The 24984-nt window shown below is 38.8% G+C and overlaps 1 protein-coding gene across 1 annotated transcript in view; it reads left to right on the top strand.

Moving 5' to 3' along the window:
- Positions 1-832: 832 nt before the first annotated feature.
- The window catches only part of XPOT (exportin for tRNA), a 30048-nt gene continuing 5896 nt past the window's right edge, over positions 833-24984 (top strand). The window contains exons 1-19 of the mRNA XM_068400837.1: positions 833-1062; positions 4749-4882; positions 6695-6777; positions 7929-7985; positions 9483-9552; positions 10767-10985; positions 11568-11752; positions 12114-12282; positions 13601-13837; positions 14166-14204; positions 17295-17357; positions 18342-18466; positions 19348-19492; positions 19649-19768; positions 19942-20036; positions 21126-21195; positions 21639-21877; positions 22354-22639; positions 24518-24707. Of these exons, the coding sequence (XP_068256938.1) occupies positions 4823-4882; positions 6695-6777; positions 7929-7985; positions 9483-9552; positions 10767-10985; positions 11568-11752; positions 12114-12282; positions 13601-13837; positions 14166-14204; positions 17295-17357; positions 18342-18466; positions 19348-19492; positions 19649-19768; positions 19942-20036; positions 21126-21195; positions 21639-21877; positions 22354-22639; positions 24518-24707 (2452 nt within the window). The 5' untranslated portion in view covers positions 833-1062; positions 4749-4822. The remainder of the gene's footprint in view (positions 1063-4748; positions 4883-6694; positions 6778-7928; positions 7986-9482; positions 9553-10766; positions 10986-11567; positions 11753-12113; positions 12283-13600; positions 13838-14165; positions 14205-17294; positions 17358-18341; positions 18467-19347; positions 19493-19648; positions 19769-19941; positions 20037-21125; positions 21196-21638; positions 21878-22353; positions 22640-24517; positions 24708-24984) is intronic.

Here is a 24984-nt window from a genome sequence, read left to right on the forward strand (position 1 = left end):
GTCACCGTGAGCTAGAAACGGTTCTGCGGTGACGACGAGCTCGGGCTCCCGAGCGTTGTGCACCTCCGGCTTTCGGAAGCTGCGCTGCCACAGCCGCGAGATGCGAATGGTTTTTTGCCTTGAAAGATACTGTAACAGCGACGCCGCTGTAGCGATTTTGTTAAGCCTCATTCCCCAGACACGCACGCGCCCGGTCACGCAAACACACCCCCCACCCCCCCACAGTGCTTCGTTGCAGAACAATTTGCGGAAGAGGCCAATGTCACACTTGCAGCCATCAGCTGCGTTACGCGCCTCCTCACGGACAAGCCCGCGCCGACGCGTTTGCAGCCTGTGAGCTCGGGGCCGTCCTTGCGCGAGTCACCGAGCAGGTCACTCCGGTCGCGACTGCGGAGCTCGCACCGGCGGCACCGAGTGTGCAGCGGCACGGCTGGCCACCCCTCCCCCCATCCCCCGCCTCGCTGCTGCTGACAAAGCACGATGTCCGGATCCCGGTGGGAGTTTGGGGGTGGAACCGGCCAGTCCCGGTTTATTAAATCGGTGCAATCGGTTTTACAGTGCCGCGGGGTGTTGATACTAACGAGGAACAGTGCGCCGGAACGGCTGCCGCGCTGCCGGCGGGCCGGGACGCTGGAGGCCACGCCCACGCGCCGCAGGGGGCGGGACTACGGCTCCCAGGGTGCCGCGGGGCCGGGGCGGTGGCACATCCCGGCGTGCCCCGCGGCTGGCTGCCTCGTCCGCGGGGGGAGGTGAGCGCGGCAGGCCGGGCCGGTGGCACGCTGGGAGCTGTAGTCCTGCGGCGCGGCGGCTCCGTCGCGGGCGGGCGGGCTGAGGGGCGGGGGCAGCGGCAGCTTTCCTTCCCGGAGGCGCGGGGGCTGTTCCGCACGCGCCAGGTCCGCGGCGCCTCCCCTGGGCGTCCTGCTCCTCCTCCCGCCGCTAGCCGAGGCGGCGCGGCCTGGCCTGGCCCGACTTGGCCCGCTGAGCTACCTATGCTCGTGGCGGCCGCGGAGCTGTGGGGGTGGGAGCCGGCAGCGCCGCCGCGATGAAGGAGTGACCGGGAAGGTAACGGGAGGGGGGACACGGGGACGGGACACGACACGCGGCGCGGGGTGACTCAGCCCGGCGGTGGCGGGGGGGTGGGTGGGGTGCTGTGCCTCCCTGGCCGTTGGCGGGGGCCGCGGCGCCTTAGCGACGGGGAAGGGGCGCTGTGGGCGCCCCCGGGCGTCGCCGCTGAGCTGGCGGCGGCAGGCTCCCTCGAGTCAGCCGGCCGGTTCCAGTCAGCCCGGCGCCGCCTCCTCCGCAGCTGTGAGGCTCTGGGGAAGCGGGGGGAGACGCTGCAGCCTCCGCGCTCGCCTCGGCCGTCCGGCCCCGTTGCTGGGGGAGCGGGGGCTGCCGCAGCCGGCCGGTCCTCCGTGAGCCGTGGGAGCTGGGGGCGCGTGCGTGCGGCAGCGAAAAGTATCAGGATTTTTCTCTTCTAATGTACGCTGTAGCTTGTGGTGTAGTTATGTCTGCTTGGGCTGCCTCGGTAGCTGTCCTCCGTGATGGCTCCGGTGGGGGAAGGAAGTAACCGTACGCTCTTAGACTGCAACGTGAGGGGAGGGACCTCCCCCGCACCTCCATATTCCGCTGCTCTCGGCGTGCTTCAGTACGCTGGTTCCCCCCGTCTCGCCGTGGCAGAGCCGCCGCCGGGCCCCGCAGCGGGCGCACGCCGCCGGAGGAGTGCATTGTCACTCCGCAGCGGCGCCGGCACGGGGCTGAAGGGGTTAAGTTGTAGCCCCGGTGCTTTCGCCGCAGCTCTGGACGCGGTGGGGTGTGAATGCCTGATCACCGTCCTCGGCTGAGCTGCTGAGCCACGCAGTGGTGTTGGCTCTGCAGCGAGAGGAGGCTGGGCTCTTTGGCCAAGTCTGGCTGGGGCGGGGGGGTGGGGCAAGAAGGCCTTACTCCGCGCAGGGAACTCCTGGCAAGTAGGAATGTGGCTGAAATGATAGACCTAGTAGTCTTCACTTCCAGAAATAAAAACTTTCTAGTCCAGTTGAAAAGTTCTCGAAGAAGCTGTAATTACACAGCTGTTCATTTTAACCTCATGTTTGGTCGGTGTAAGGGCACTAGAGCCTAAGAGTCTGTAGATATGCTCAAGGTTTGCAGCAAGCAAAACAAAGATCAAAAAAGAATGTGAAAGATGATATTTTACTGTCTCTTTTTTATTAGAGAGAAAGCTTGAGGGAATTAAAATGAAGCATGTCACTGGCTCCCTGTGTCCTATCACACTCTTGTAAATACCTAGAATGAGTGCTGTAAATAAAGTATTCTTTAATTACTAATTGTTCCCGTGGTTAGAATCTGTAGTTAAAATGCTCTGAATGCTTTCATTATTAGGGCATATCTGGACCCAAGTTATACACCTTTCACCATGTTAGTATTGTCAAACTGGGCAATCATGCCCACTTGAAGCGTGACTACGTTTTTTCCTGCTTTTCTGTATGAAAGCAGTCTCTACTATCAAATGCATTTATAAGTATTTAATATGTGAAAAGGAATAAACTATCCTGATGAGAGATACGTGTACCTGTATGACTTCACTATTAAGGAACTGCACCCTCCTAATTATAGTAAGATCAGTTTGCCACCCAACATAGTGTACTGCTTAACAAAAAAAAAGCATCTCTACATAAATAAGACAATGCTTTCTACACAGCTGCTAATTAACTAATGATGTTATTGATTATTTTTTATAAATAAAACTTGCTTTAATGACATACTTAATGTTATAGCTGAGTGTATCTTGCAATGGCTTTTGCGAACTGTAAGTACTATTAGAATTGCTGTTTGATTTTTGCTTTTGAAGTGTAACTGGCTGGTAAAAGAGATCGGTGGTGGAAAAGCTACCTGTTTAACTAAAACCATACTGCATGAGAAGATGTTTTGTTAGCTTCCTCAAAAGGCTTATTCAAATAGTCTATCTCATTAAGTGTCTTCTAGAGTTGGATAGTCAAGCTGAAATTCTTAGAAAAAGGTATATGGTAGAAGATGAAATTTTGGATGTGCTCAGGTAGCATATACAAAATTAGCAGAACTGGTTGGCATTGCTGTTAGCTACACAAGTGAAGAGAATATATGTTTGAGCCAGGTTATTTTTATAGCAAAACTTGTCAGCCAGGTGTAGAAGATTACTACCTTTTGGGCAGATAATGTCGTGATATCAGCAGGAAAATATGCCAGAAATGTGCTTCTGTATATTAAATAGTTCTACTTGTATAACTCTGGACCAGACCCTAATCGAAAGATGCTGGAAAAAAAAAAAATCATTTTTCCTGCAGCTTTTTAGCTTTATTTTAATCTGGCTGTTTTGGATGTTGATTATGAGGAAAACAAGTTGGGGACTGGGGGACACAGAGGGAGAAGACTCAGCAGAGCAACTTTAATCCCTAAAGGTTTTGACCCCAAGCGGGATTGCTCTGTCGTAAGGCAGCGTGTGAAGCTTGTTTTGCCACGAGTCATCGCTTTGTTCCAGATTTTCTGGTTTCTGTACTGCTGCAACCTGCAATTTTTTTTGGTACGAACTCAGTTTTACTTATTAAATTGCTTTTCATGATGCATTTTGTTGTAGTGTATTCTGCATTAAGTTTTATAGTAATGTCTGTCTGTTACCGCATTAAATTTTGGGCTCTCCTTTTCAGGCATGCTTGCTGTCAGTTGTCACTGTGCCACCTTCCTTTCACTGGGGGAGGGTGAACTAGAGCGTGCACAAGACACCCAATACTAAAATCAGATGTTCTACCTGTAGGCATGTAGGCAGCTTCAAACCACAGCTCCTTTGTATTTCATCTCTTCCTCTTGCCTGTCTTCCTTTCCCCTGCCTCCTACATACTTATGTAACAAGGCCTTATTTCAGGCCTAATTAACTATGTTACCATGGGCGGGGGGGGGGTGGAGCTTTGAAGGATAGATGGATTTTTGTCCCCTCTTGCTGTATAACAGCATTCTGGTATTTGACAAAGATTATTTTTTTGTAATCTACTGTGTTTTACCAGAGCATTGAGGAACAGCCTGTAGAGAGCATTTGTCTTGCTTGCTTGTTAATTTTACACTGAATTTTCTAAATAAAAATCGTTGCTAGTAAATCAGCACCCATTAGTAGGAACAGAGAACTTTGTTAACAAGTCAGTATGATGTATTTTGTGGTTAATTTCTAAGACACTTCTCTTGTGTGCGCTTGCTTTAGAAGAAAGACCTCCTAATGGCTTTGCCCCCCTAGGGGAAATACTTCATAAATGGGTTTATGGAGCATCTTAACAATATTAGGGATGAGTCGAGGGTTTGTTTTTTGGTTTGTTTTTTTTTTCAGTTGTGAAGTTGTGGTGGGAAAAAATACAGCGGTCTTTCATTTAAGTAGCATATTTATGCTTATGTCATCTTGCTGAAATCTTCTCTGCATGCTTGAAATTTGAGTTCAAACCTTTCATCATGCCATTTCTCTGTTAATTAAGATGATATTAGCTCTTTTCAAGAGAACTGAAATATATAGGCACTTCAAATTTTCCTTATTCAATAAGGAGTTTAGTACTATAAAATGATGATTAAAGGACTTAGAATTCCGATATCTGTATCAGAAATATGTGCATTCATGTTTGGTGGAGTACCTACTATGTGTTTGAGGTTTGTGGGCAAACTTCTGTGGTTGTTGCTGCCCTACTTTTAATTTTTGTTGTTCTGCTGAGCAAATAAAGTTTCTCTTTATATATTTGCAGATGATCGTAGTTTCCCCTCTAGAAGAAGTGGGCAAACCAGTTAGGAGTAGGAAACAAAGAGTATAGCAGTAGAGATGGATGAACAAGCCCTTTTAGGGCTAAACCCAAATGCTGATGCGGACTTCAGACAAAGAGTATGTAATTAACTTGCTTATCTCTCTAATAATTGGGGGTTCAGTTTCAGTGCAAAAGTCTCGTATTTTCTTGGGCGGGGGGTTGGGGATTTGGTGGGGTTTTTTGGTTAACCAGTACATAGGGTTCATGGTGGCAAGTACAAAACAGTCATGTCGCAAGCATGGAAGCTGAAGGTCGTGTGTCACCAGTTCTATGAAATTACACTTAACGTGCATAGAACTTATTTTTCTGCGCTCTGACTTTTTCAGTCCTTTCAATTCTTTGTACTTGTTGCTCAGCTCCTCATGTAGGTTCCCATAGGATGAAAAGCAGCCACTGAAAACAAGGAGCTGCTTGCGATTACCTTTTTAATTCTTAGACGTGTTTTTTCGTTTGAATGGATTACCTGCCTTTAGTGTCTTTTAATGAAATGTATGTTTTTAACTGTAGTGAAGCTCGTATTAACACAGAGTAGGTTAAGAAAGTAATTGTGGTATGTGGGTAACAGTTACTTTCTTCATAAATAGAGGTGCTCCTATGAAAAGGCATAACTATTTAACGAGTAAATATTTCTGTTTACTAATTATCAGGTTGATTCAACTGTCTACAAGATAACCTCCAGTAAAATCTTTCAGAAATGAGGATGTTAATACCTTGGTTTTGTGTTCATAAAACATCCTGGAATGTATAAGAAAGTTAAAAATGTAGTTTGCAGCCTAGTATCACTAAGCAGCCTGTTAAATATGTTGGTCCTGGGTATTTGTCATTTTTGAAAGGATGGATATAGCTGATCTTTAGTGTTCTGTTAATAGAATATCACTGTGAAATTTGAAGCTTATACATTTATTGACCTTTTAACTATGCAGTCTGTCTAATTTTTAAATACTTTATAGTAAAAGGTGATTTACCTTTTCACTAATCATGTAAGATATAAAGAAGTATCAAACAATTTGTAGTAATAATTGTTCAGTATCAGAAAATTATCAGTACTCTCTACAGGAAGTGAATTCTTATTTCAAGAACTTATTTCAACTCACTGAATAATTACTTTGGGAAGTTACTTTGGTGAATGGAAACAATTTATGAATGCAAAAAAAACCCAACAGCCAAAAACCCCCCTTGAAATACATGTATTCATAGAATTGAAATGATGTTGGTAATCTAATCTCTGGTTGAAAAGTTACTTTACTGTTTTGTAAAACAGGCCACACTAAATCTTAAAGGAATTAGGTCAAGTTAACTGTTGTCAAAAGCTATTTAGAAGTTCTGATAAGCAACTTGATTATCTAAAATTTGGTAGAAGTTTTTTCCAGTCTCTGTAATAGATTCATAAACTGGCAGTTGTCAGGTCATCAATGTTTGAATGTTTCTTGAGCTTGAGGTGTGGAATACAGCCAAAGTGGTGCAACAAAAATAGCGAGTTGTTTTCAGTGAAAACTCTAAATCACTTTCTCTTTAGAATTTGTATAAGGAATTTTAACTTGGATGTGAACTTCAGCCTAAATGGAAAGGTCCTGAAGAACTTCCTCTAGTCCACCCTGTCTCCAGAGGTCCCTTCTAACCTCAACATTTCTGACTCTTGACTTTTATATTCAAGTAACAAAAAGCTTTGTACTGAATGTAAAGTGTAAATGAGTACCTATATTATTAGCATTCGAAGAAACACTCTTGTGGTATGGTAATTAGGGAGCCATATAAATACTTGAATGTATCCAAATATGATTTGTTTTTTTTGAAGGAGAGCTGTTTAAATGTGAGTCAAAGTGTGAATGAGGTGTCTGGCTCTGTGGTTTGTTCTTTTTTTTAAATGAAACTTACTTGGATGTTTGCAGGCACTAGCCTACTTTGAGCAGCTGAAGATATCTCAGGATGCTTGGCAAGTCTGTGCAGAAGCATTAGCTCAGAGTATATACAGGTAATGTAGATAAGAATCGTTGCTTGTTTTCATTAGTAATGTGTTTGGATCTGGTTTTTAGCTCTACAGCATAACAGGCAAACTGTAAATTGCTGAAAGTCAATATGGCCTTCATACTATTTTTAGTATCATAGTTGATCTGTGGCTTCTGTATGATTCCTTTCAAGGAAAAGTAATGTATAAATAAAACTACATATTAGTTTTGTAGCCTAAAGACTGCTGCTTTATGAAATCCAGGGAAAAAGAATGAGTTCTAATGCTATCTTTTGTGGAGGAGGGGCGTGCTGAAAATTTCCCGTTGTGAGACTATAGGCTTTATATGCAGTAATCTCGGAAGGTAGTTCCTTGCCCCTATTCTATAGAGTATGCCATCGCATTTTTCAAGATGCAAAGAGTGTGTAGTCACCGCTATTTTTCCACAAAGTTGTGTATTTAGATCTCAAATACTAGGTTGTTGCTGTATCACAGAATAATTCAAGTTGGAAGGAAACTGAGAGATGTACAACTCCTGAATAACAACAGTGATTTATAGTGAATGTTTTTTTGTAAATGATTTATCAAAACTTCCTGCTACAACAGGGTATGCAGTAATTAACAAAATCACACAAGATTTGAAAACAGCATTTTATAATCTTTACCAAAATACATTATGATTGTTACAATTTTTAGATAAGATAAAAAAAACCGTGTAGATTGTATAGCATATGGAATGTCCCTTCCTAATCTATACCTCAGTTTGTCTTTAGCTTTGCTCTTTAAGACGCAATATACAACTTGCACTTAGTGTACTAATGGACCCTGAACATATTATTGAAGCCTGACGGATTTTTATAAAGGCAGGATACACTAGGTATTGTAGTTTTGTATGTTCAGTACTGAAATCAAAGCATAACAAATTGGTAGCTATAGAAAAAAAGATTATAATATCAAATATAAACATTAGTTTAACAGTTGCTTGTTTTTACCAAATGAACTGCTTGAGTATTTGTCACTTTTGCTTTGAAGTAACAGCAGTAGCATTTTTCTCTGCTGCACGGTAATTCTTGATTTGCCAAAGGGACAACCTGGTTGTAATGTTTGAGGAGTTTTTTTCTTCCCAGAGAAGTGTACCATATTGCCACCAGTAACAGATTTTTCTTTTCTTTTCCTAGTGATGACCACATCAAGTTCTTTTGCTTTCAAGTTCTGGAACATCAAATTAAGTTTAAGTGAGTAATCTTTATTGACACCAGCCATATACATCCATTTAATTTTCTCTTTTTATTGTGCTTGCAAAGAAACTTAAGATGGTATCTGTCATCTCGGTGTTGTTGATGAGGTGGCTTGAAATCGGTTTACTGCTCGGTTTAAATGCTCTGCTTAGCTAGTCTAACACCTGTGTATGGTGCAGCACAGACCCAATTACCAAGGATTGCTTGAAAGTTACTTAGCCATTCCTTTCTGGAGGTTCAAGCCTTACCCTGTTCTCTCACTGATTTTTGCAGAAAAGAGTCCTGCAAGTAGCAGCCTTAGTACAGAGTCCTGGACTTCAAACAAAGCCCTATTCATTCAGTAACCATGGCAGAGATGTTAAGAGAAAGTAGTCTTTTCACTATGTGGTGTTTTCATAGAATCATAATTTTAGGGAAAAAATACTTTGAAACAATTTGAGTTTCATTGCATGGAATTATATTTTTTCTCACACTTCGGACTTCTCTGGTCAGAACTTGAACGCCATGGCAGAGGTGTCTGCCTCTTGGACTATCATTGTGACTGGTTGCAATATGCTGAACATGTGGGTCAGGCTTTAGATAGGAGTAAGATGTATTTTGCAAATGATTTTCACAGTTATGTATCAGAGCAAAAATGAAAGACTTAACTTTCTGTGATTTTATTTACCTGACTTTACCTCATTGTCCACCTTCCTCTGCTTGTTCCACTCCTGTCATCTGCTTCCTGCAGTGTATTTTCTCTTGTTTTCCTGCTTCTTACTTTCTTTGAGTGTTTTCAGTGGGGTTGCTTTTTTCTTCTCCTTAATGAATAATTACTTGTGACAGGAATACTGGAGTCGCATTCATCAGTCATTAGGGGCTGTACCAAAGCTATAGTTAGCTCCATTGCAAGAAGAGTGTTGTCAGCTTAGCTAGTCCTGGGAAGGAACAGGTTGTGTGGGTAGTATTTGAGGTGGGCTGGTTATAATGTCAAATTTTGCCAAGACTATATGATATGATGTAAAGGAGAATTACTTGTTGCTTTTTTGTTTTGACATATGTTTGATTGATAACAAATGTACTGTAGGTCAGATCAGTGAAGGAATTCCATGTCCTCACTATTGACAGTCTTCAATGTGTAGTAAACAAGTTTGAGCATATCAGATGCATCTTCCTTCTCCCTATGGCTTATGGTCGAATGTGCATTTTTATCAGGGTCATAAGTCCTGTCCCTGATAGAGCAGCCTTCCTGCAAAATTTCAGGCTCCTGCTCCAACATAGGAGGCAGTAGTGCCTCAAAACGTAATCCATTGATATGGGCAAAATGTTTTTCCTTATTTTTGTCTTTGAGTCAGAATTTTAACATGCAAATAGCTGTGTGAATTCCTTTTCTAGGAACCTTTAATTTACATTAATGTGCAGTATTATGTGCAATATTAAAAGAGTTTTTACCTTATTGAATGTTGCACTTGTCACGAAGCAGTTGTATTTTGATCTCCTTTTGCTTTGTTTCAGATACTCTGAACTTACTGAAGTCCAGCAGCAGCTAATTAGGGAAACACTCATTACATGGCTGCAAGCACAGGTAAGTATGTCTTTTCACAGCAGTCTTATGTAGTAGGCTTATTAGTAGGCTAACATAAGGCATTGAGTGTGAGCTAAATGTTTAATCTGTCATTTGAGTTTAAAGATGGCTTCATGAAGATATATGATATCTGATGATTAAAAGCTTTTAACGTGCTAATCTTTATTAGAAATTCTTTAAATCAGATGTTGTAAAGAAGTCTGTGCTTGAACTTATTACTAAATATAAAACTCTTACATCAGGTAATGATTGTGGTTTAATCAGTTGTGTGTGAAATAAGGAGTATTAAAAGTTTCCCTTAGAGAGGTATAATTCATGTTCCTGATGTTCCTGAGTGTCTGGAGGAGGAACAGCAGTAATTCTGTTTTTAAGACCCCCCTGGCCTAACTCCTGTCTGCTTAGAATACTAGCCGGTGTTTATGAATGTCCAGCATCACTCCTGTTAATACTGTGGCAGAGTATTGGCTGCTCTTTCTTGTGAATTAGTTACATGTATCAGTTGGACCCAAGAGTTTGCAATCACCAGAACCATCAAGTGAGCTGATACAAATCTTTGCCTATACCTGCCATTGTCTGTTTATCATTCCGCCTCTTCACTGGAAGTTAACATAGTTGCTTTGTTTGTAGAAAGCTTAACAGTAGGAAATGGAATATAATACAACTTGAAAAATAACAGATCATTGTGAAATGTATTAAATTGCTTTTAATTTTTTTTTGTGGCAAGATGTCCTGTTCAGGAGGAGTTTGTGGAAAAGGGGAGGAGAGAGGGAAAGATTGGTTGTGACAGATTTTTTTTTTTTTTTTAAATTTTTTCCCCCCGATGAGCTTAGATTTGGAAACTTTCTATACTGTTCTTAAAGCTAACATCTGACTTAGGCACAAGCTAGCTACAAGAGGACTAGAACTTGTTTTCTGGAAGTTCTTGTTTACTCCTTTCACCATACTAACAAATTAGCTTTTAGTCTTTGAATAGTACACTTAACGTCTTAGTACTGAATGAAAGGCTTAGGACTCTATCACCAGAGAGAATGTTTTCCCTATTTCATTACAATTTAGCTAAGTTTTCTTCAAAATCCTTGGAAAGGTAAGGCTTTTTATTGATCTCAGCCAGGAAGAGAAGTAGTACATTAATCACTATACAGAGATCAACAAGCATACATGATACTTCTCTAATTTAGTAAGAATATACAAATAAAATATCTTGTTTCTACCAGATGCTGAATCCCCAACCTGAGAAGACTTTTATTCGCAACAAAGCAGCACAAGTCTTTGCATTGCTCTTTGTTACTGAATATCTCACAAAGTGGCCCAAGTTTTTTTTTGATATTCTGTCAGTAGTTGACCTTAATCCACGAGGTGTAGATATGTACCTCAGAATCCTGATGGCTGTTGATGCTGAGCTGGTAGACCGGGATGTTGTTCATACATCAGAGGCAAGTTATTATTTTTCATTGACATATCTTTTAAACTTTCAAAAAGTTCTCTTACTTTAATTAGAGCAGACAACTTGCAGAGATGTTGTTTTCCTATGGTAACTCTGCTTTAGAGACATAAGGTGGTTTAGATCCAAAAGTCGTGTGTTGTTTAATGCTTTTTATAATTTCATACTTTCCAGTTAATGTATTTTTTGCTTGGAGAGCTAGCAAACAAAAAATAATGGACTGAGTTAGCCAATTTAATGTTAGACTGACTCTTTTGAAAATGTTAATTTCTTCTAGTGCCTGTTTTAAGGAGTCCTAACATCAAAAATCTATTTAATGATCTAGAGGACTTTCCCCGTTGTCCACCTGCCTTCAGTGTTTAGGCATTGTGGTAGGAAAAAAAAAAAAGCAAAAACTAGGGTATTTTGGTTTTATTTCTTGCAAGAAAAAAAAATATCCTCTTTTTGGGTTTCTGATTTGAGTTATGTATCTTGCTAGGACAAGTGTTGTCTGGTAGTGGATGGAAAAATGCTACTTATTTGGCAAGATGCTAATCTGTGACAAGACTAATTTATCCTTTTTCTGTATTGATAGGAGGCTCGTAGGAACACCTTATTAAAAGATACAATGAGGGAACAATGCATTCCAAGTTTGGTGGAATCGTGGTACCAAATCTTACAAAACTATCAATATAATAACTCAGAGTTGACATGCCAGTGCCTTGAAGTAGTTGGAGCTTATGTATCCTGGATAGATTTGAGCCTGATAGCCAATGAAAGGTAAGGGGTTTCTGATGGAATATCTTTGCAAAAATAACCTTGATAGCATACTGACTGTATTTCTGTGAAACAAAATTGAAACTTATCTTTGAAAAAGGACTTCAATTATATACAAATCTTTGGAGTTTTTTGGGTTTTTTTTAGTAGAGTGATTGACTTTGCAAGCCAAGCAGATATAATGGCCAAAATAGACACTACACAGTTTGCTGGGTTCTCCTTAAAATGTATGAAATGCTGGGTTTAGTCAGCACAATAGACTTTAAAACTGTCTTATAAATATGCACATAAATAATACAAAGCTTCTATAAGATGTTACTGTCTGCATATAAAAATAACCCTTTTTTTTTTTTTTTCTTTGAAGGTTTATAAATATGCTGCTAGGTCACATGTCTGTGGAAGTTCTCCGGGAAGAAGCCTGTGATTGTTTGTTTGAAATTATAAATAAGGGAATGGACCCAACTGATAAAACAAAATTGGTTGAATCTTTATGTCAAGTATTGCAGTCTGCTGGCCTCTTCAGTATTGATCAGGTTTGTATATTGATTTTTACAATAGGAATGAGTCATAGGCTTCCGGCAGTTCTTAAATAAGCAAATGAACGGAAAACTGTAAAACTAAGTCCATAGATTAGGGAGAATTAGTTGTGCTTCTGCATCAAAGCTAAACGCTTCTTACACTTTTCTCATACTTAAATTAACAGCTTGTTATTTATATTCCTTATTCATTTAAAACACACTGCATTTCGTTTGTCCTCAGCATGAGTTTTGTGTTTTAGATGCAAGGTATTATGTAACTCCTCTGTTTGTCTCCTAAAGCGTGTTGTGATTACTGTTAATGCTGCTTCTGTGTTTTGTTGCCTTGAATCTTCTCTTCTGAATGATTCTGTAATTGGTATTGTAGCCAAGGTAGTAGAGTTTTTTAGGATGAGACGTTAGATCAGCTGTGCATAACTAGGTAGGGGAAGGAATGTTCTTAGAGGTATGTATGCTGATCTGCATGTCTGCACCATTGGACATGAGGCTCGAAATTCTTATCTGTAAGATGGAAAAATGTACCTACTAACCAAACACACATTCCTTGGCAGTTGCACTGTTTAAGGAACAGCTGTTTGCTACCTACCATGGAGAAAGAGGAACCAGTCATTATGAAGCTGTAGTCCTTAGATTGCAAGGCTGTTATCTCTTCAGTTTGAAGCCTTTGTCAAATTTGTAATCCTACTAGAATACAGAAGATGTGCATTCATGAATTTAGGTGTTCCTCTAAAAATCTTAACTCAGCCTCTCTGAGGAAGACTTGTTATTCTTCTGCTTTTGTACAGTTATAGCAGGGTGTTCGGGGTGACTGGTCTAGTGGTATTTCTCAATTCTGATCAATGTGCATTTCTGCAAAAGCAAGCCATCAATATTTAATATTAACTCACTCTTACAGGCCAGTTACTGAAAGTTACTCGTTATCAGTATTTCTGAAGTGAGCTACAGCTGTTAATTCTTTGAAGTTTTCCCATAAAAATATTTTCCTCTTATACAGCCTAAAATTTATGGTAGGTGTGTGCTTCTGCTTTTATTTTGAACCTGCTTCTTGGTGTAAAGTAAAAAGAGAAACAAACTAATCTGAAGAGATGAAGCAAGCTACTGTTGTACAATAGAGGACAGCCAAATTTGGCATTCCTTTAATTTTTCTCTCTCCATTCCCGGGGGAAAACAAACCAGACAATTGTACTTTCCATCTAGGAGACAAATGTTGGTTTTACTACTTCTACATACCAGACATGGATAGTACAGTCTGTAAGCACATGCCATTTAAAAATGAACTCTGCTAGTGTTTTTAATCGGATGTCTTTTCTTGCAGGAAGATGATGTGGATTTTCTGGCCAGATTTTCTAAGCTGGTCAATGGGATGGGGCAAGCATTAATAGCTAGTTGGACTAAACTGATAAAAAATGGTGATATGAAGAGTGCTCAAGACACTCTGCAAGCTATTGAAGCAAAAGTGTCCCTAATGTTGCAACTGCTAATTCACGAAGATGATGACATCTCATCTAATATCATTGGATTTTGTTATGACTACCTTCACATCTTGAAACAAGTAAATATGTCTGGCTTCAATTTAACATCACTTTTTGACGTATGATTTAGTTTGATTTTCATGGGAATATATGAGTCTCATACTATGTGCAAGCTGACTTGCAAAATAGGGTTTTTGACTAATTAGCATTCAGTATCTTTAATGGCTGTGGTCATTCTATTTCTATAGGGTTGTTTAGAAATCTGAAGGAATTGGGTTAAATCTTGCATTAAGTGGAAAGAAGGCTTGGAGATCACATGGCTGTTAAAAAAGCAAACCTGTCTTTTCCCATTAGACAGTAATAAAGGAGTTACTATACAAAAAATAACACTTGAAATTTATTTTACAGCTTTCTGCACTTTCAGACCAACAAAAAGCTAATGTAGAGGTAAGTATTTTCTTTTTAGTAGAGATTTTCTTTTCAAGAACACATTGGGTCAGAATTTTTCATTTTGCTGAAACAAGTCATGTTTTATTTATATGCTTTAAAATGTGTGACAATAATTAAGAGGGAAGACATAAAAGTAAGGACAGTATGTTCCATCTTCTGCCAAGTAAGTACAGCTGTTCCTTTAAATAGTAAACTTATATTGAATTGTATATGAAGATGAAAGCAATTTTAGAGCTTGTCTACCCAAGCAACCCTTAAGCATATGTTGGTAAGCTCCTATACAGTCTGTACAGTTGATAGAATGTTCTTAAATCAAGATAGAAGAAGAGGGTTTTCTTCCCTGAAGCTTTGTATTTTTATTAAAACCTGCTGTAATTCCAGGGGATTGGAAGAAGTATGTGAAGGGTTGTCATAAAATTCAACCCTTGATAGTATCAAGAGTTAAACTTACGAAAGAAGCTGTAGTTCAAATACAACAGTTGTACTTACAATGAGCAGTTATATGCTAAACATTACATTAAACTACACATTAAGCTTGTTTATGTGCTTGAGTTTATACATAAGCTTCACTTCATATATGAAGCTTTAAGTTTAATAAATAAGGTTTATGTCCAGTTTTGGAGGTAGTAAACGTGTTTGTTTTTCTCAGCACAGTCCTTTTTTGATTTCTTTGCCGTATGACTGTTCTGCACCAGTGTGGATGTACTAATTTAGACATTGAACTGGTTAGATTGGTGCAGGTATTTTCTAAGTTCATACAGCTGACAGCTGTGATTCCTTTTCCTTTACAAAGAAGACTGAACTCTGTACCTGTTCTAACATGAAAATAGAAATTTGAATAACTGTGGTCTAGATTATCTTGACCTGGTTTTGTTTAATGTCTGTTTAAATTGGATGAGGTAACACAATAAGAGAAGTTTGATAACATCACTGAATCTTTTTGGTTTTGTTACTGTGTCTCTTTTGTTCTTACAACTGGATCAAACCAAATTACTGTTGCAGTGCACTTAAGACACTTAAAATTCGAAGCGTTACTGTCCCAAACTATTGTTTTGTTAAGCTTGCTTTCATACTGAAGAACTTTGTGTTATAATTATTTCTTACTACTTGAGGATTTGTGTTAAACTGAGAAGCGGTCATCCCAATCTTTCTTCTTTCATCCAACTGATAATAAGAATGTATTTGGAAATAGTCCAAATCTTATTGTTGTCTGTCTTCCTTTAAAGTTATGCCCCTAAGAAGTTCTTGCTTTCAACTTGCTCATTATTGAACAGGAAAAAAGGGGGATCTTGTTTATTGTGCCTTTGAAGTCCCAAAGTTTTTTCTCATCAGCAGGATCACATTTTTAATTCTTAGAATGAGAGGTGTTTCTAAGCATTTCTGGCTACAAGCGTATCACATTAATGTTTTGCAATCATTTTAATTCTTTAATAGCACTTCTTACAGAGAAGCAGAGACTTCTCACAGATGCTGATACTTGGTGTCAATAGAAAGCCTGATCACATTCTTGCTATTTGACCGTGTTCTTCCTCAAGGTATTACAAGTGTCTGTTTCTGCAAGATCACCAAGAATTTCACCTCAGTAACCTAAGTTTAATTCATTGGCCCTTTTTGGTGTTAAAGAATTTAAAGTTTTGCATTTAAAATGCAAAATACATAATTATGGTTCATTTGTCAAAAGTTTGGGGTTTTTTTTTTAAGTTTACCTTATTCCCGTGTTTAATATTTGTCTGAAATTCAGGGCTACCCACATTCAGAACCTCCAGTGCTGGAAGAGAATTGCAAAATGCTAATCAAGTTCTTGCTGATATGATCAGCATTTTCATTTGCTATGGTTATAATAAAAGCTTTAGCTACTGAATTTAACCAATAGGGAAAAAAAAGGCACACATTTGTTTTTTCACCTGGTAGTAGGTATAGGGATGAGGTACTCTTATAATGCTGATCAAATACCTGTTATAATTCTGTTGAGTCTTCTCCAATATTCAGTGAACCTGTTCCTTCTCATAGGTATATGGATATGGCCTGCCCCATTACTTCTTGCTACTTTATATTCTCTTGGTCTTGTAACGCTTTATTGTCATAGATATAAAAATGGTCTGCCTCTGATTCAGTTTTAATTATTCAGAATAGCTTTCTGTCCATTTGGAATATTTAGATTTAGTACATGTTTTTGTAGGTTCCCCAGAACAAACTGTTTAAACTAAAGTGAAAAATAAAATATAATAGATTTTTTTTAAACACTTGTTTTAGCTAACTGTGTGTGTCTGTCCAATTTCTATCTTTCCTGGAAAGCATGAATGGAACTGGGTACTCCATGTATTTTAAACATTAAATCAGAGTTCTAAAAACCCGAACTAGTAAATGCTTAGTAAGATCAAAGTGATACATTTAGAGTTTGAGACTTCAGTAGAGACGAGATCAAGTCTTTATTCCAGTTTTAGGACTTACTTACAGTCCCTACTAAGGTGAAATTGCACATCAGTGCTTTAACTGATCTGATAACTTGCTGCTGCTGAAAAGGAAAGGTTTTGCTTTTCTTATTCCTGTTTGTTGCTCCTGGCTCTTGCTCAGATTCTTTGCTGAACCAATTCAGCTTGTTTAAAAAAAAAAAACAAAAAAACAAACAAACAAACAAAAAAACCAAACAACCTTTCAAGGATTTTGAGCTATTGGAGAAGTTAAAGTTATGGCGAAGCTGACCTGCCCCTTTAAAATAGGATCTTGGACAACCTGTTTAGCTTCCTCTGCCTAGTTTGGTCATCTTAATTGTTGTTTTCAATGTGAACCGAACAGCACAGATTACAAGCAGGAAACAAAGCCGGATAATACTGTCGGAAACCAAGAGCTCCAGGTCATCTATGCTACATATCTGGAATGGCATCTGTGTATTGTTTGGATACAATCCATCTGTTTCAATTTGTAGTGTTAACTTCTGCTAAACCTCTGAAAATAATAATTCAAATGAGATTTAAAATATTTGTAAACATTTAACACTTGCTTTAATGTTTCCTTTACTGTAGAATTTTAACTGCTGCTTCTTATCACTTGTCTGCTTCTACGCTTACAGTTCTGTTTGTATCTTAGGCAATCATGTTGGCTGTTATGAAGAAGTTGACATATGATGAAGAATATAATTTTGAAAATGAGGTATTGTTGTATGAATAAACAGACAAATGCAACTTAAATTACATGTAAAACCTGCTCACGCTTTTAAAATCCATATTTTTCATAGACTAAGGATTTGAAGGTAGGAAGCAAAGGTCTGTAGACTGAATTTTTTGCCTAGGTGGAAAGCTTGTTTAATCTCTGGGCATGTCTGCATAGGACAAAACAACATAGTAAAGGGATATCCAAGTCAGTTCAGTAAACAGAACATTTCTGGCTGCATTTGTGCAGAACTATTCCTAGGCAAATACAGTTGTGCTGTTAGCTAAATAGCTATTGAACTGGCTTGTTCAGTGTGAGTTTGCGTGTTTCTGCACATCGCTTCTGTCTGGAAAAAAGATTTGAGAAACATCGTGTAATGAAACTCTTAAGAGATGCTGCTTGACCTACTTCAGATGGTCAAACCTCTGCAAAAATAAGCTAAAGGAGGTGGAAGGCTTTTGATTTCACTTTCCTCCCATGCTTATATTTCTATCAGCCAGCAATGATGATTGAACATGTTACAGACTTACTTTTGCTCCAAGCTGTTCAGAGAGCTATAGTCTTAAAAAGGTTAACTTAAACTGTATGCAGTCCATCATAAATGTTTCTGTCAGTTTAATTTTAAAACCAAGCTAGGTGCTGAGAAAGAACATCTTTGAGGAGTGAGTCAATTTTCAAGAATTAGGTCAATGAAGCTTTGCCAAGAGCATTTTCTTTCTTGTACTTTTGGCTAGTTTTCAGTTTGGAAAGCCTTTTTAATGTTTCTGGACTGAATGCAGTGGATCTCAACATATTACAACCAGCCAAAAAAGGAGGCTCCTGTTATGTTGCAAGAGCATAGGGGTGAGCATTATTAAATTCTCTGAGCATGGTATACTGTTCTTGTATGTACACGTTTTTGTTTTAGGTGTAATTGTCTAAAATGGTTGTGGATGGATTTAAACACGAAAATATGGACTTCACTGACATGTGAATGTTTTGTAGGGTGAAGATGAAGCAATGTTTGTGGAATACAGAAAACAGTTGAAACTGTTGCTGGACAGGCTTGCTCAGGTCTCACCAGAGTTACTGTTGGCGTCTGTCCGCAGAGTTTTTAACACTACGCTTCAGTAAGTTGGGTTTTTTAAACTTGTTTACATGATGCCCTTAGCTTTTTTTGCCTTTTGTAACTCAGAGTTTGTAATGAACACAAGTGTGATGTAGCAAGGCGAAGCCGATTGATAGAATAAACTTGTTACAACTTCATTATAAATGACTTCATATAATCTTTTACTCAGCTGCTTAGAAAGAAAAAGCTTTCTTTTGTAACCTTAAATGGCCGCTAATTTTTTTTTTTCCTGGACACATCTCTTATCTTTGTAATTTACATACACAGCAACAGTCATTTGGACAGTTGTTCACTTTACACCTCAAGAAAATGCTTATGAGATGTGGCAAATAATTCTCTGTATTACTGCTATCAGAAAACCAAGGTTGGGTAGGGAAAAGAAACCAAAGTGAAGTATTTTTTACAAAAAGAGGAGAACCAATCCTCAAAACTATGCGTGTAAATAAAGAAACATTATTACTAGTTGCCTGACTAGGAGGACAGTTGTGTGTATGCAAATAGGAATCTAGTATTGTTGGTGCCTTCCTTGTACCTTGCTCTTTAGTGAGCCCTCTTGTTAAGTGAAGCTAAATGGCATGTCCACATGTCATAGTGAGTGGTTTTGTTCTTAAATAAGCACTTCAAGAAATCTGTAGCTTTCAAGTTGAAATTGGTAAAAGAGAATTGGTAGCGCTCTGATGGAGAGGTGCTGTGTTTGTGGATAAAGTCTTCCAGAAGCATCCTGAAATACTGCCTAGGTCTTACAGTGTTTTTCTTAGTTTAAATCTGCTCTTTTTATGCCCTGCGTCTGAAGAAGGCTCAAAAGAAAATACTGACATGGTTGAACTGTGATTATTTCATAAACTACTACAGACTAACGTGATCTTCATATTCTTTGTCTAGGAATTGGCAGACTACGCGATTTATGGAAGTAGAAGTAGCAATAAGGCTGCTGTATATGTTGGCTGAGGCTCTTCCTGTATCTCATGGTGCTCACTTCTCTGGTGATGTTACAAAAGCTACGGTTTTACAAGACATGATGAGAACGGTAAGCGTGTGTGTTGTGAGAGCTATTTAAAAATGCTAATAAAGGCTGAAACGTTCCCGTTCAAATGGCTCATGTTAATTACCAGCACATCACCTACATTGTAGTTTTGTGTTATAAACACCTAAAGTACTAACTTGCTAATGCTTTTTTTTGTAGCTGGTGACTTCTGGTGTTAGTGCCTATCAACATACATCAGTGACCTTGGAATTCTTTGAAACAGTGGTTAGATATGAAAAATTCTTTGCTGTTGAACCTCAGCACATTCCAGCTGTTCTAGTAAGTTTAATCTCATTTACATTTTCAACTAGATAAATTCTTTAGACTTAGGAAATCTTCTTATTTTCTGAAGGTCGCTAAAGAAGCTGGGTTTCTTAAATTGTTGGATGACTTAGCTTTTTCCCTCCCTTGTTTAGGGATTCTAAGACTGAGATATACTTTCTTGTTTGCAGATGGCATTTTTAGATCACCGTGGTCTTCGCCATACAAGTCCCAAAGTACGAAGTCGAACAGCTTACCTCTTTTCCAGATTTGTCAAGTCTCTTAAGTGAGTAAAGCTGTTACAAATGTGTCCAAATTGCACTGAATTTACCATACATGGCCCTTCTGTACATCACAGTTGTCATTGAAACAGGCTGGGCTTCAAATAGACTGCAATGAAGCAGTCTATTGAAACAGTGCTCTAGCAGCATTGTCCTATTGTGTAATACTAAGGTAGCAGTGGAAAAAATTTGTCACAGAACAAAGAACTGGAATCGTAGAATCGACTAGGTTGGAAGAGACCTCTGGGATCATCGAGTCCAACCTTTGACCTAACACCACTGTGTCAACTAGACCATGGCACTAAGTGCCACATCCAGTCTTTTCTTAAACACCTCCAGGGATGGTGACTCCACCACCTCCCTGGGTAGCCCATTCCAATGCCTAATAACCCTTTCCGTGAAGAATTTTTTCTTAATGTCTAACCTGAACCTTCCCTGGCGCAGCTTTAGGCTATGTCCTCTTGTCCTGTTGCTAGTTGCCTTGGAGAAGCGTATGCTTAGCTTATTTTGATTAGATGTTAAAACTGATCAACAATGTAAATGTCTGTCCTGCTTTTTCTCAGTGAGCAGAGCTGAGAGTGAGTGGAACTGGAGACTCCCAAGAGTAACTCGTCCCTGACCAAATTCTGAATATTTACAGAATTCATACTGATGGAGTTTACTCAGTGTATTAGAGCCCTTCAAATACTCATGTGCTATTGTTCTTATTTCACAGACATGTATTTAATGTAGAGGCAGGAGACGCTCCAAGATGGTTCAGATTTCAGAAGGATCCTATTTTTCAACTGTTAATGAAAATATTTCACTCAGATGAGTGAGGCTATTTATGCATGTTGTTTTTTAAAAAAAAAAAAAAAAAAAAGAGGGAAAGAAATAAATGTTTATTTCCCACTATGCCATGTATCTGTTTGGCCTACCACAAGCGCGATATCTGTAAGCCAGATTTTTCTACAACAGTGCTCTGATATTTAAAGGGAAGTTCTATATTGAGAAGGTAGTTCAGTGTCGAGCTTTACAGCTTAAATAAAATACCAGGAAACCTGTAAAAATGCACATGCTTCTAAATAGCATTATGTACTTGTGTTTTACTTCAGTAAGCAAATGAATCCCTTTATTGAAGATGTTCTGAATAGAATACAAGACCTGCTGGAACTTTCTCCTCCTGTGAGTATTTACAGCAGGTTTTTGTAATAAATAAGGCTTGCACTTACTCATCAGTGTGCCTGGTATCTACTGAATTGCAAGCTTAGCACACAAATATTTAAACACAAATAATTGTCCTGCTTTTTTGGTGTGAGATCACTCGCATGCTTACATTTGTACCTAATTCTAATAATCTTGCCTATGTGGGTTTCTGGGAGTATAGGCTAGAGATGGGTATATATAGAGAGCTGTCTGTCTGAACTCTATAAAAATAGTTGTTCCTTCAGCTATATTTTTACCTGTACTTGACACTTCTACTTAAGTAGGAAGAGACTAAAGCTATTGTAAATGTACTATAGAGATTACTTAGGCATGATTAAAGAAAGAGTAGTATCTTTAAACTTTGAGAAGACAACTTTGATAAAGGACATTTAGTGAATTATGCCTGTTATCTTCCATTTTAGGAAAATGGTTACCAGGCTCTGTTAAGCAGTGATGATCAACTTTTCATTTATGAAACAGCTGGAGTATTAATAGTTAACAGTGAATACTCTGCAGAAAGAAAACAGGTTCTAATGAGGAATTTGTTGACTCCACTGATGGAGAAGTTCAAAGTATTGTTAGAAAAACTGATGATGGCACAAGATGAGGACAGACAGATGGCACTGGCTGACTGCCTCAATCATGCCGTTGGGTTTGCTAGGTAGGTACAGCACAGTGACTGTGTGTGTTTCTGCTTTGAATAAAAGGGAAATCTAAAGGATTTATTGGGAGGAGGGGCTGAGTTTCCACCTGTGCTTTAGTGACCTAGAAAATCATCAGTGGTTGTAGAATTTCTTATGGTAGCCCAGAAAATGAGTTAAGTTCCCTTAGAAAAGGCTGCTATGGATGTAGATACAGAGAATATTGAGCAATCTATTCCCTTCCTCAAAGAATTGTGTGGAGCTATGTATGTTGTTTGTAAATTGTTAGAATTTAATTTTCCAAAAACTGCCACAGTGTAGCTACTTTATATCAAATAATTCTGTTCATTAATTCCAGTGTTTGGCTCCCTTTTCATGAAATGTAATATTCTGGTTTAGTGCATGGGTTTTAAAGCATATGTTCTCGGTGGTGTTATTGCGTCTTCATTGTATTGGAACGTGAGCTTATATAAAACTTGGTGTATTGCTTTTGCAGCCGAACCAGCAAGGCTTTCAGCAATAAGCAGACTGTAAAACAATGTGGCTGCTCAGAGGTTTATCTGGACTGCTTACAAACATTTTTGCCAGCTCTCAGTTGTCCATTACAAAAGGAAGTTCTGAGAAGTGGTGTCCGCACTTTCCTTCACCGCATGATTATTTGCCTAGAGGAAGAAGTTCTTCCATTCATTCCTTCTGCCTCTGAACACATGCTTAAAGATTGTGAAGCAAAAGATCTTCAAGAATTCATTCCTCTTATAAATCAAATAACAGCTAAGTTTAAGGTATGATATTGCATAAGCTTTTCAGGGTCAGTGTTGCTGATACCTCCTCTTTTCTGATTCCAGAAAAATAGCTATGTGTCAGAACCTTATCTCAAGGTTAATAAATAAGTATACTTCTAAGGCTGCTACTGGGAAGCGTAGTCTTCAACCACAGTCGTACGTTGCTGGACTTGCAGTGATTAAACGACTGTTTTTCTTTGATTAGTCTCAGAATTTTATGTTGTTTCTAAATTTTGGGGTTTAATATTTTAAAATAAAATACTTGCAGCACAAAATTATTTTTTTTATTGACACAATTAATTTCATGCCCCCTACCAAAGTGTTAAGTTAATATTACAAACTGTGCAAGCTACAAAGTGAATTTTCTCATTTCTTATAATGAGATTTCCAGAAGATATAGAGATACAGAAATACCAGATGTGCATATAGGGAGGAATATTGATTTACAAGATCTTGATGCAGTGGTGTTGCATAAAATGTACGCTGAGGCTTAATGCATTGTTATTCAAAATAGGTTCACAAATACAGAGATTTTGAAATGGAGGCATGAGATATGTATTAAGTGAGAGTAGTACTGTCAACTCGTTATCTGGCAAAGGTTCTTGAAGTGTAGCCTTTGAGAGCTTCCTAGTTTCAAACAGTTCAAATGCAAGGTCAATTCAATATACGAAGTTACTAACCTGCTACTCGTGGTTCATCCTCTGGAGCTGCCCGCAAGAATATTACGCTGTTGTGAATGGGATGGGAAATTCATTGCGGTATGAGAAGGTTAAGAAGCCCTTTAAGTAGGCTTAAATAAGTCTTTCAGCAGAATGCAAAATTAAAATTACTAAAGGAAGAGAAGCGCATTTTGTGAGCAGTAGAACAGAGCTATAAGATACCTGTGTGAATCTGGCATGTGACCTCTGGAGTATCCCATCTGCAGAGCAGAGAGAAGGAATTTTGAAAAATCAAGTATTTCGGAGATTAGGGAGGAACACTCTTGTTACTCTAGTCCTTTTCACAAGTTATGCTAAAAGCAATTCAAGATAACAGTAGATAATTAAAAATAGCCTGTGTAAGGTGAGGAAGGTCAAAAAAAAAGTCACAGGAGCAAGACTGGATAAATACACTGTTCAGGTGTGATGTTTAACTTTGTATGATACTGTACCATTCTTATCACAATATGTTAAAATAAAGATCCTAGCTTCAATAGTCTCTCCTTGAATACTTTCAAGGTACAGTAAAGAGAAAATTAAAGATAGAACCTTGCTTAATCATTAAGAAATGAACATCTGAATTGCCTCTTTATGGAAATCTAGGGTGCGGCTGAATAGCACACATCTTCAGGTTTTTCAATTCATAAGTGTTCAACTAATTTAGTGTCCTTACATGTATTTCTCACTGCGAGTAGGACATAAATGACAAATTTATTCTGTAATGCCAGTAGTATTTTATCTCAGGAAAACTTTTTTTCTTTCAGCGTCTTTAAAGACAAGTGCTACAAAAGGTGGCCTGCTGCCAGTTTTAACATCTTAGAGATGCATTTTCTGTAACTGCAGTGACTTTACAGTAGCCCCCCTTGATATTTAAGGGAATTTGAAATAGTGTGTGTCTGAACAGAAGGATGAGAAATCCTGAAAAAGCTTCTGGTCTTACTCAGAATGAGACTAGATATTTTTGTGTAAAGGACTTGAAATAAGTGGCATGTAAGTCAAGATGCAGTAATGTTCATGGTGACCCTGATATGACTCACTTTGTTATAAGTAGTTGGTACATTAAAATACTAACTTTCAAGGTGAATTAAAGCTGAGAATTGTAACAAGCCCTTAAGTTCTCATTTTGAAATGTTCAATTTCTGTAACTGTTTGAGTTGATACCCTCTTCCAATCTCCACAGACACAGGTTTCACCTTTTCTGCAACAGATGTTTATGCCACTGCTTCATGCTATTTTTGAGGTGTTGCTCCTTCCAGCAGAAGAAAATGACCAGTCTGCTGCTTTAGAAAAACAAATGTTACGGAGGAGTTACTTTGCTTTTCTGCAGACAGTAACTGGCAGTGGAATGAGTGAAGTCATAGCTAATCAAGGTAAGTAGTTCAGTTTCTCAAAGGATAGTACTCTGGTTATTCTCATCTAAGTTTTGTCTTCTAAAATCATTAGCCTAGTTCCTGTCAGGAATTATTATAGTTCCTGTCAGGAACTATTAACTATATTAAGGTAGAATGGACTAATGTAAATACAGTATTCAACTTACCTGTTGCACAAGAATTTGGGTTTGTGAAATCCATCTATAATAGGCATATTCTTCCTATTGACCTTTTCAGCTTATATGTGATCACTGTGTCTATAAGGACAAGAATGGTG

Source organism: Nyctibius grandis, chromosome 5 (assembly GCF_013368605.1).
Source record: "Nyctibius grandis isolate bNycGra1 chromosome 5, bNycGra1.pri, whole genome shotgun sequence".
Lineage (NCBI taxonomy): Eukaryota > Metazoa > Chordata > Aves > Nyctibiiformes > Nyctibiidae > Nyctibius > Nyctibius grandis.